General features: G+C 37.9%; 1 protein-coding gene across 1 annotated transcript; it reads left to right on the forward strand.

Moving 5' to 3' along the window:
- Nucleotides 1–8587: 8587 nt before the first annotated feature.
- Nucleotides 8588–11180, forward strand: LOC121968119 (G-type lectin S-receptor-like serine/threonine-protein kinase At2g19130). The gene has a single exon (XM_042518619.1). It carries the CDS (start codon nt 8604–8606, stop codon nt 11028–11030), a length of 2427 nt encoding a protein of 808 aa, XP_042374553.1. The 5' UTR covers nt 8588–8603; the 3' UTR covers nt 11031–11180.
- The last annotated feature ends 1325 nt before the right edge of the window (nt 11181–12505 follow it).

Consider the following 12505-nt stretch of genomic DNA (forward strand, 5'->3'; position numbering starts at 1 on the left):
GACGATAAGGTTGAGTGGTACTACTCTTGGAGCTAGATATTAATTAAGTGAGTTGTCAGTAACTCATTTAATTAGTGGGCATTCGATATCTTAAACACAGGGAGATTAATACACTCATGATAAGAAGGAGCCCATATAGTAATATGGGATTGGTGCGGTAGTTCAATAATAACTCTTTAGTGGAATGAGATATTATTGATGAACTCGAGTTGGGTGTTCAGGGCGAACACGGGAAGTTCAAGTTCATCGGGAGACCAAAACCAATTCCTCCTCTCGGTCTCTGTCGTAGCCTCTTATAAAGTCTTATATCCACCTATATCCACCTTCTTACCCATCCTTTGGTGGCCGGCCAAGCCAAGCTTGGAGCCCAAGCAAGGGTCGACCAAATTAAACCAAGCCTTGGATGGGATTAAGATATAGCCGACCTAGCTTGGAGCCCAAGCTTAGGTGGTCGGCCACATAAAAAATAAAAGGGAGTTTATTTTAAAATCTTTCCTTATGTGGAAGCCATGGTTTTAAAAAAGAGTTTTAAAATTTAACTTTCCTTTTATAGCTTTCCACAAAAGATTAAGAAAAAGATTTGATATCTTTCTTTATTTGTAGTTAAAAGGAAGATTTTAATTTTGGAGAAAACTTTCCTTTTTGTAATCATCCACATGTTTTAATAGAGATATTTTAATTTATAAAAGTTTCCTTTTATAACCAACCATGAAGGGAATTTTTTGAAAGAGAAATTTTTATTTTAAAAATTTCCGAAAACAAATTAGGAAGTTTTAATTTTGTGTTTAAAACTTTCCTTGTTTGGAGGAGTTGTAGGGGCGGCCACATTAAAAGAATAAAAGGAAAATTTTTAATTTTTCTTTTATTGGTAAGGAAAATAAGGAAGTTATATCTAAAACTTTCCTTATTTGCCAAGACCAAGGAATATAAAAGAGAGAGTAGAGGTGCCTCACCTTAACAACACATCTATTTCTCTCCTCTCCTTTCCTTGGTGGTGGCCGACCCTCTCTTCTCTTCTTTCTCTCTTCTCTTTTTGTTGAGGTCGGCAGCACTTGGAGCTCTTATTCCATCTTGGTGGTCGGTTGCTTGTGGAGAAGAAGAAGAGAAAGAAAGCATCTCTTGGAGCTTGGTTGACATCTCAAGGAGATTGTTGGTGGCCGAAACTTGCAAGGAGAAGAAGGAGGCTTGGGTGGATTCTCGTCTCGGTAGATCATCGCCCACACGACGTCCGAGATAAGAAGAGGAATATGATAGAAGATCGTGAGGTCTATAAGCTACAAAAGGTATAACTAGTTATTAGTTTCCGCATCATAACTAGTCTATCCTTTTGTTTAAATCTTGAAATACCAAACACAAGAGGCTAATGATTCTAGGCTATCGAATTTATGCTTCGATTTTGTGTTTCTTTTGTTTCTCGATCTTGTGATTCGATTGTTCTTAATGGTTAAACCTAGGGTTACTATAATAAGATTAAATATTGAATTTCGTTGAAAGGCTTTGTTTAGGAAGTAGTGGATGATCTCATACCCAAGAAGGCCTTGTGCCTCGCCATGTTTAACCTGGAAGTCGATCTCTGAAATAAATATTTAATCAAATTTGTAACATTGGTGGATTTGGATTAATAATGTTAAGCATCGTTTGCAATCCAAGTCTAAACCTCTAATAACAGATAAATTGAATTTGGAATCAATAATGTTAAATTCTATTTATGATTCCTAATTTAATTTCTAAAGAACACAATAGGTTGTTAGGAAAGGTTCAGGACTTGTACAAAATTTTTGTACAGGGGAACTGGTATGATATTCCGAGTAGCAACCAACAATTGGTATCAGAGCTAGGGTTTGTCTCTATGTGTTTGGTTTTCAATTTAATTATGCACATGTCATACATAATTTAGGTAAGATAATAGTAGGATATGCTAACTCTGTGGTTGCAGGCTCCAACTATTATGGCTTATAGTGATTGTGTGTGATTGGACCCTTGGACATGTCAAGGGCATTTTATATGTGTGCATGATTGTATGTATTAAATACAGCAGGAGCTGTATTAGTTTTAGGATTTTACATTTTTGTTTCGATCTAGATTACATGTACATTCTCTTGTGGAATATAGGATCAATAAATGTAAAATTCTATTTTTGTCGCGGATCATATCCTTACGAGGCGTGGTACTATTTGAGGACCAGAGGCGCAGCGGAATAAGAAGCAAGATAGATGCGACGACTAGACCCGATTGCGGTGGCTAAAAATGGCAGCAGCTAGGGTTGGCATCACATGGAGGACAGTGATGGAAGAAGCCATAATAATTGGAAAATTAATTTCCATATTTATTGCTTTTATTTACTGTGATGTGTGCTTGCATGGTTAAAATTTCTCACCTTAAATAACTAAGTGGGAGAGGGATTAGTAAATAAATTTCACGGTCTCTATTACTGGTTTGTAAGTAATGCAACAAACTTGCGGATTAGCTCTGAGTGCCTCCCTCCACAGCGGATGAGTTTGTTTGCGGATCACTAGATCAAACTTCCTTTATGGATTATTATAGGAAATTATTTAGGAGCATGTAATCTTCTCCAACTGAAGGGGTACAATCCTATTTAATGGACTAAGTATCAAGTAATGATATACACTTAGGTACATTTAATAGTATCCTCCCCAACAGAGTCACTGCTATTATTTGTGTGACCAAAGGAAAACCAACTATTAATTTGTCATAAAGCTAGATAAAACCTCCTCTTACAAATAATTGAATTTGTATACGTCCACACTAACGTGACATACAAAATTCATGGTGTTTGAGGTAATTTAAGGATGACAAGATAATTAATGGGTAAGACCCTCCTCTTATAAATGTTTGAATTTGTATACGTCCACACTAACGTGGCATACAAAATTCACGGTGTTTGAGGTGTTGGTGAATTTAAATGATATTATTTTGAGGAATCAATATTATTTTAAATTCTAAAGTTTTGACCAAATATTTAATCGAAGACAGACCAACTATTAATTTTATTTGTCATAAAGATAGGTTGACAAGATAATAAAATTAATGGATAAAATCTTCTCTTAATGTTTGAATTTGTATACGTCCACACTAACGTGGCATACAAAATTCGTGTGAATCGGACTCAAGTCGAACACGTAAAGGATGCCCTCCAGCAGCAACTTATGAATGTGGTACTTCTGACCGGCCAAGCTTGAAGCTGCCTGGAGATAATCCGCTCAGCTTTTGTACTTCTTGAGCAGTGGTGGGTTCGTCACTTCTAGCTACCAGCTGGTCGAGAAATATGACCGCTCGGGAAAGCGAACGAAGAAGTAGTGGTCCCTCCAATGCTTATTGAAGGATGACATTTTATCAAAGAAGACTAAGCTCACTCGGAGTTGGAACAGAAAGATCCCCAGCTCAGATAGTTTTGGATAATAAAAGTAATGGAAGAGCTTAGGAGTCACAGGAATGTCGTGCAGGCAGAACAAAACTATGACCCCGCACAGCAGCCGAAAGGAGTTCCGACACTAATTGATTAAGGGAAATACGGAAATATTTACAAACTACAGAGAAGAAAGAGTGGGCAGGGAACTGCAGACCAGCGGTGAACTAATCCCTAAAGAAACATAAAAAATCCGGTTGTGGTTCATGTGGTCGGTCAAAAGCAGAAGGAAGAGCAATTTGGTGGCCAAGGGGAAATTCATAAGTGGATTTCAAACTCTCAGCGTCGTCCTCATCAAACCCGGACTCGATGAAAGTATACCAGAGTCTAGGGACAGGAACGGGGGGTTGCAAGGAACTGGCCATCGAAAACAGACTCGATGAAGAACAACGAACAAATTCGAACAAGTAAAAGAGAAGGAGCTTATAGGAAAGATTGCCGGAGAAGAAGAGAAGGTGAATCGTCGCGGAGGAGCTCGAAGACGAAGGCACGCGAAATGAAGAAGACGGCGACGCACGCGAGGTTTATAAACCTCACGACCGATCGACCCGAGTCGTCAAATCCAGGGGTTGCGAAAAATAGGAGAAGATCCAGCCGTTGAATTTGAAAGGGCGCTTGTCACGTCGCCAGCGGATATCCGCCTATCACATCAAACGTGCGATGACAGAAAGGGGGCACGTGGTGTTCAATAACTAGGACTCGTTAATGAGACTTAATTAAAAGGTATGGCCGCGTGCTCGGTCATAATGATCAGAGATTTGCACGGTCTTCAAGAAATCTGGATGACGTCAGGATGTTCAGCCAAGGAGACGCAAGGAAAGGAGAAAATTCGCCAAGCATTATCGCTCATCATCCCGATCGGGCACAGATAAGGGATTATCACATAGTCAAACGATCGAGACATAATCTGCTTTGAAAGGCGTGGTCCAAGTGGCTGTTACAGAACTAGCTTGGTGATTCCAAGCCGAACGGCGAAATCGTGGAAGCCACCGAAGACTCTATTGGTCCAGTCAGTCAGACTTGCAGCCTCCTTCAACTAGACTCGAACGAGAGGCTTGTGATGCAGCGATATAGGGAGGCCCACCTGGCACGAGGTCAACTTCCAAGGTGGAGGTCAAAGTCAATGTGGTCAACGCCCATGTGTCAAAGAGTCGAACGGAGGACAATTGCAATGGTAGGTTGGGTCAATCAGGGCTCAACTGGCGGGAGACATATCCGAGCAGACCACCCATCTAGCTCGGGATGATACGTAAGATAGCCGACGCTCAGTACGGAGCAGCAAGACACCGAGGGAGACCGGATAGCTTGTCCGAATGGGGGAAGACATGTGCCTACACATTCACTGCATGAAAGAAAAACTGACGTTGACAGAGCGGAGGGCTCCTTGCCGAGCGGCTACCCCGCTTGGCCAAGTAGAGGGACTTAGCCGTGGACGAAACGGAGTCTCGGCCGAGCGGCTACCCCGCTCGGCCAAGCAACAGAATCATTGTAGTATCTCTCGACATCCTTTTCGTAGATAGTGCCGCTAACATGAGGCATGGTCGATAGGTGGATCATATGGTGGAAGCTTCTACTGTCTTGTCAAGAATATGCATGCCCTGTTAAGGTATGCTGTCAGAGGTATTTTCCTGATATGTCATTTCATAGGATATATTGGAGAACGCACTCATGCCTCGAGAAATGTACACGTCACCCACCAGGGCTCTATATCAAGGGGGTCCATCACCGGTGGAGGTACGCGTGATTACTGTTTGGTGCTAGTTCTATTGTTGCTCCACTTCTTCTATAGTTCCGGTAACTAACTTGAGCATTGGAGGGCCAATGTCGGAGACCCCTTCCCTGATTCGGCACTGACGTTACTTATTTTGCAGAGTAGAGTGAGGTCTACAATCGATCACAGAAGTCACCACATCCCCAGTTTTCTACCTTCTTGCTTTTGGATAGGATCAATGAGAATAATCATATAAACCACTAGAAATACAATCAATCAAATTTATTGATATTATATTTTACTCTATGAAATTTTTCATCTGGATTAAATTTAAAGTCTTGAGTACGAAGAAGAGGATATATTAGACTACTTAAAAAATTTATAATAAGCTTCGAATACTTAAATTAGATAGTATATCCTTATAATGAGGGGCTAGGCCGCTAGCTTGGGCTAAATATGGTTCGCCTCTGTTTGTTTGAGTTTATCAAAATATTTTATTAAATGAATAAATAATATGTTTTTATTTTGAGTTTTTAAATAATTCTAATAATCTCCCACAACATTCAAATTATTATGGATTTAACATTATACTTTTAAGTTCAAATGAAGCCTCAGAAAAACACTTAAAATGATCATGCATGAAATTATCTCTAATCATCATCAAATACATTGGACGAATAGGATTTAATGAATTTTAAAATTTCATTTTTTAAAAAATAAACATGGACAAACTAAAAAAAATTGCTAGAAGTGCAATAGTCTTTATTTAACATTATCTTGAGGGATTAGAATTTATATCTAAATATTAATTTAGGATGATTGATTTAGTTCTATGAAATATTTTTTAATTGACTATCAAAGTCAATCAAGAAGTCATATAGTAGGCACTCATTTATATCTGAAGACACTAAAATTATAAAGGTATATATTTTACATAAATATAAAGTTTCAAAGATTATTAAACACTTTTGTTAGGATAAAAGAAAATTTAAGATATTTTTTTAATAATATGATATTATCTATTTTAGATCTAAGTTTTTATAAATTTATTTTTAGATTCTATCTAAAAAATTTCATACCAATAGAGATATCTTTTTTAAAATTCATCATAATTTTTTGTGTGACAAAATTGGCGAAGACTATATTTGTGTTGCTAATAGCTCGTCCTAAACTTTTGTAATGAAAAATCTAAATTTGTCATAAAATTTGCAAGAAAAAAAAATAGTTCATTGTAAAATTCATCTTGATCCAAGACGAAAACAGTTTTCGTCCCTCCCTGATTACCGAAGAATAATTTGTCAATTAGAGACGAAAATTTTTAAACCCATAATTTTTTTAATGTATTTTTAAAGTGGAAATTTAATTATATTCCCAATAATGATTTCACTGTAACTTATTGAATCATATTTAGAGGGTGTTTCGCTCTGCTTATAAGTTCTATAAAACAACTTATATAAGCTCTTCAAATTTGTTTGATAATTTTTTTTGAAAACAAATTATAAGCGGTCAAAATAAGCTGTTTGACAGCTTATAAGCTATTTAAAAAAAAGTAAGAAAGACCTTACTTTTTTTTTAAAAAAAATTATTTTAATAATTTTCTTCTCTAAAATATCCTTCTATATTTTCATTAATCTCCATCTTAGCCTCCATAGAATTTTACAAACCTAGCAACTCTTTCTACGTCAACTTCTTTTCCCAGTACACAAAGTCTCCGAGACTCCCTTCCATTTCTTCTCTCCCCAGTGCACAAATTCTCCGACACGATTAGAATTTGATTTTTTTTTTTTCTGTCTAACTTTATCTTAGGATTTAGAAAAATAAAAGTGTCAAATGTACTATTGATCAATTTTTAACTATAATTTTTATTTTAAATATTAATGATATCATTAAAAAAAATTTTAAAAAAATCTAAATTAAAATATCAAATAGTTTTATTTTTTTATATAAGTTTAACCCATTATAAAATTATAAACTATTATATACAATATCTTAATAATATTATATCATTTTTGATAATTTTACTAATAAAAAGATTTTATAATACCAAATATATTAATATCTTTAAATTATTTAAAATAAGTTCATCCAAATATTCTAATAGCTTATTTTTAAAATAAGACCTAATAATTTATAAACTCCTAAAATAATTTATAAACTGTATAAATTTATAAATTATTTTTAATAAATTTCGTCAAACATCCTCTTAATTGATTAAAAATAGCTTCTAATTGATTGGAGTCGTTTGAGCACGCGTTAACGGACTTTTTGTTTCCCTCTTAATTGATTAAAAATAGCTTCTAATTGATTGAAGTCCTAATCGTTTGAGCACGCGTTAACGGACTTTTTGTTTCCACTGCTTAGTACGCGATGACACCTGACATTATTTTTAGTGGTCAAATTGAACACGCAATGACTGACATTTTTTTAGTCGACTAATGTATTAATTATGAATTCGAGCATAATGAATTCATTCAATTTTTTAATATATATATTAGATATATAAATCTTGCATTAATCCTTTGATTAATCTGAATAGACGATTTGATCTCATATTTTTCCATCAAATAAATTCAAAAACAGCATAATGACTTGACATTTCAGTTTCATTAATACTTAAATCGTCCTATATCTATTCTGCATACAAATTCAACTCCAATTATTTGAGAAATGTGTGATATCTTTTTCCACCACACCAAGTAGGGGGCGGTAATGAAGTCGTTGAAGCAGGTTGAAGAAGGATAAGGAAATCTTGGGGCGGTTTGATAAATTTAAGTATTTGGAAAATTTTAAATTGCTGTTATTTTTCAATGATTTTTCTTACGGACGACTGAAGAATTAGACCGACGATGCGACGTCATCGTCGCCTCAAATTTCAATGCATGGTTTGGTTTCTTTTCACGGGACTGAGACATTTCCAATTTGGTTACGAAAACTTGGGAACGGCGTTGAAGAAGTCAATTGCTTATATTTTTCCAATGTTTTGTTTGATATCCTTTCCTCTTTAATGTAAGATTTACAAGAGAATCGTAAAATTTAAAAAAAAAAAAAACTGAATAAAAAGTCTTCAACTGTTGTAGATACGAGATTTAAGGATCTTAATTTAAAAGTAATCTTATTCTTTTATCTCAAAATTAATATATATAACTCATGCTTTCAAAGGAAAAAATTATTTAGAGCTCTGATCATTTAAAATATTTTAATAAATTTTTATATCATTAATGAGTATATTAGGATCATAAAAAAAAAAACTTATTTAGAATTCTAACCTATCGAGAAAACAAACTAATTTAGAATTCTAACAGGATCCTAAATCATTAATCCAATTTGGTTAAGAAACAGCGTTGAAGAAGTCAGTCGCTTCAAAATTCCAGCGACGCCAGTCAGTCGCTTCAAAATTCCAGCGACGGCATTAAATATTCCATATTCATCTTCAACCTCTTGCGCGCCGCTCATCAGCCATTAACAATGGCAATGGCTTATTCATGTTCAAGTGCAACTTCATTCCTGCTCTTGTCCATCATTCTTTTCCTCTCTCTTGTCTCCTTCACCTTCGCAACAACGTCAACTGACACAATCTCTGCACAACATTCTCTGACCGGAAATCAGACAATCACCTCCGGAGACGGCACGTTCGTGCTGGGTTTCTTCACGCCTCAAGGCAGCGGTGGCAACTACTACTACGTCGGCATCTGGTACGGTAAGATCTCTGTGCTCACCCCCGCGTGGGTGGCCAACAGAGTCACTCCGGTCACGGACCCAACCACGTCGGAGCTTAAGATCTCTGATGATGGCAACCTCGTCCTCCTCCACCAGTTCAAATCCATCATATGGTCCACCAACGTCACCACCATCTCATCCTCCAACTCCACAGTTGCGGTCATCCTTGACAATGGTAATCTCCAGCTCAGGGATGGATCCAACTCCTCGCTCGTCTTCTGGCAGAGCTTTGATCACCCCACTGAAACTTATCTTCCTGGTGCCAAGTTTGGGTTCAATAAGATCACCAAAAGATCCCAACAACTCACTTCCTGGAAGAATAAAGTTGACCCTTCTCCTGGGATCTTCACCTTTGAGATGGGTCCGAATGGACTCTTACAATACTTGATTTTATGGAATATGTCTCGGATATATTGGGCTAGTGGACTGTGGGATGGCTACGAATTTAGTTCAGTGCCTGTGGGATATATGTACCACATGAAACTTGTCAATGATACAGATGAGATGTATATCACATACATGTTAGATATTGCCAATCATTCCATGTATAGAGAGGTACTGGATTATGATACCGGCCAGATCCAAGGACTGGTGTGGATGGAGAATTCGAAGTCATGGATGCTCATCTGGGCTCGACCAACAAGCAAGTGCTCAGTTTATGGGGTATGTGGACCTTTTGGCAGCTGCACTGACTTCACCTCACCCTTCTGTTATTGTGTTAAAGGTTTCAGGATCAAGTCTCAGACAGATTGGGATCTGGGCGATAGAAGTCAGGGCTGTGAGAGGAAGACTGGTTTACAATGCCATGGTCTAAACAACTCTGTCGATTCAGAGAAAGATGGCTTCTTTGAGATGACAAATGTTAGGCTGCCTGATAGCCCCAACACTTTGGCCACAGCCGGAAGCAGGGAAGGCTGCGAGTTGTCTTGCTTGAGAAATTGCTCCTGCAATGCTTATTCCTACAATGATAGTGGCTGCTTTGTTTGGCATAGAGGGTTGCTGAATCTGCAAGAACAATATAATCAATCTGATGCAGGTACTCTTTACCTGCGCTTGGCTGCCTCAGAGTTGCAATCTTCTGAAAGCAACAACAGAATGGCAGCACACATATCCGTCGGAGTCATCGTGCCGGCTGTTGTAGTTTGTTTGTTCATCATTGGGGGTTTGGTATGGAAGCTAGGGAGGAGGAGAGCTATCCAAAACTCAAAAGTTGTGGAGAATTCTTTGGTCTCCTTCATGTATGATGAGCTGCGGATGGCCACCAAAAACTTCTCAGAAAAGCTCGGAGGAGGAGGCTTTGGATCAGTGTTTAAAGGGTCGTTGCCCGGCTCAATAGATATCGCCGTGAAGAAGCTTGAGGGTTTTTATCAAGGCGAGAAGCAGTTCCGAGCGGAGGTGAGCACACTAGGAGCTATTCATCATGTAAACCTCATTAGGTTAATCGGCTTTTGCTCTCAAGGGACCAAGAAGTTGTTGGCCTATGAGTTCATGCCAAGCGGTTCGTTAGCTGATCACCTTTTTCGTAGCAACTTGAATGTTTTGGACTGGAAAACAAGATATCAAATCGCTATTGGAACTGCAAGAGGATTAGCCTATCTCCATGAGCAATGCAGGGACAACATCATACATTGTGACATTAAGCCAGAGAACATCCTGTTGGATGATGCACTTGTGCCAAAAGTAGCTGATTTTGGTCTAGCAAAGCTGGTCGGAAGGAACTTTAGCAAAGTTCTCACGACCATTCGAGGAAGTAGAGGGTACATTGCGCCCGAATGGATTTCAGGTATGCCCATCACTACAAAAGTAGATGTTTACAGCTACGGAATGATGTTGTTCGAGATCATATCAGGAAAAAGAAACCTAATGCATACGGGAGAAAGTAGTTTCGAGTTCTTCCCCTTAGTCGCAACAAACAAACTCGTAATCGGAGATGTCAAAACTTTGCTAGACCAAAGGCTAGAGGGTAAAGCCAACTCAGAAGAGTTTGAAATAGCTTGTAAACTTGCCTGCTGGTGCATTCAAGATAACGAAAGCTCGAGGCCAACGATGAGTCAAATTGTTCAAGCTCTAGAGGGCAATTTAGATGTCGGCATTCCTCCTGTTCCAAGGTCACTCCAAGTCCTAAATGAGTCATGGACCGAGAGTATCAATTCCTCTAGTTCACATCAGAACTAAGGATCACTCTGCCACTTCAACTAATTCTCATATAAGGAGGGTAGCAACTATTACATCCTGTTCAAGTTCCAATTAAACTCTTTCTAGAATGAGTTGTAGTGAGTTCATAATATTTTATTTTTACATAATTTATTGTATTTAGACTTTAAATCTGCATACGGAGGTTGTATGCCAATGCATTATTTTATTTTATTATTTTATTTCAGATTCTAAATTCATATTAAGATGTTCAAATATGGTTCTCTTCACATTCTAGACATGAACATAATGCAACTTTCAAAATAGCAATCAACTAAGAACATAGTTGACACGACGATTGAGGTGCGGCCCTCAAGTCGGGTCAGAGCCCAGGAAGTTCGTTGATATGATGATCAAAATCAAGGAATGGTCAATCTTTGAAATCACGACAGTCAATTGTCGCAGCGAGAGGTTATCTGACCAGACCATTGGGTCGATTGGATGCTAAGTCCCTCAATATTGATGAATAGCTCAATACTAAGTCAGCACTTCCAGAGCTAAGACTCTTTTGCCACTTGAAAAATAGCACGATTAATTAGCTTGGTCGAGTAGTCCAGTCGATCAGAACTATATTCTGATCAGACAAAATGGACGCCCAGTCCAATTGAACTCTTTAGTTAAATAGATATGTCAAGTGAGAACGAGTCCCTGACAACACTATAAATCTGATCGGCTTGCCCTTACAAGCAATTGTCGATCGGGTCACAGGAGGAACTTTGTCGGCTTTCCATGTAAGCATATTGTGGGTCCCTCAACTCAACGACATCATATTCCTTTTTGGCGTCTTGTACTATGGAGGACAGAGAATATTCTGTGTGCAACCTGTATATTAGAAGCTTCCTCTCTACCAAATATAGAGATTATGAGTTTATTTTAGGAAATATGTCAAAATATCTTTCTGACATGTTCTATTTTAGAAACACTTTGAGATTCGTGCACAGACAAACAATAACATTATAAAAGAGGGTCTCTATCTACATACATAGGTACACAACGCAAAAGGTGATTGCGCTCATGCTAGACACCCCTCACAGTCCGTCCCCAAGTTATGTGAAGGGGGATAATTCGCATGGTCAGCTTATAGCTGACCGTCAAGTTGCTAGGTGGGAGAATGTTTTTTCCAAAGGTATACGTTCGCTGGAAATTAATCTCTTGCCTTATTATAATAAGTCTGTCATCCTCTAGTTAACTGACCATTTCGTGAGGGCTAGAAGTGCAACATGCACTAGGATAAAGTTTACATTTTCTTAATGATATTCAACTTAAAATATCATTATTGATACAGGATGTCACGAGCAGACCCAGAGGTAAACATGAAAGTCAAAGTAAAGGTGAGGTAGCAACTAGAGTGTCACTCTCATTAGGGTCTAGCTCCTCACTCAGCGATGACATTCGATATAACGACGACCTGCCTAAAAGCTGGTCAGACTTAAAGGATCTAATGCCCGGCTTGTAAA

This window comes from Zingiber officinale, chromosome 3B, assembly GCF_018446385.1.
Source record: "Zingiber officinale cultivar Zhangliang chromosome 3B, Zo_v1.1, whole genome shotgun sequence".
Lineage (NCBI taxonomy): Eukaryota > Viridiplantae > Streptophyta > Magnoliopsida > Zingiberales > Zingiberaceae > Zingiber > Zingiber officinale.

Coding starts and splice junctions, on each gene's coding strand:
- LOC121968119 (XM_042518619.1), top strand. CDS start 8,604: ATGGCAATGGCTTATTCATGTTCAAGTGCAACTTCATTCCTGCTCTTG.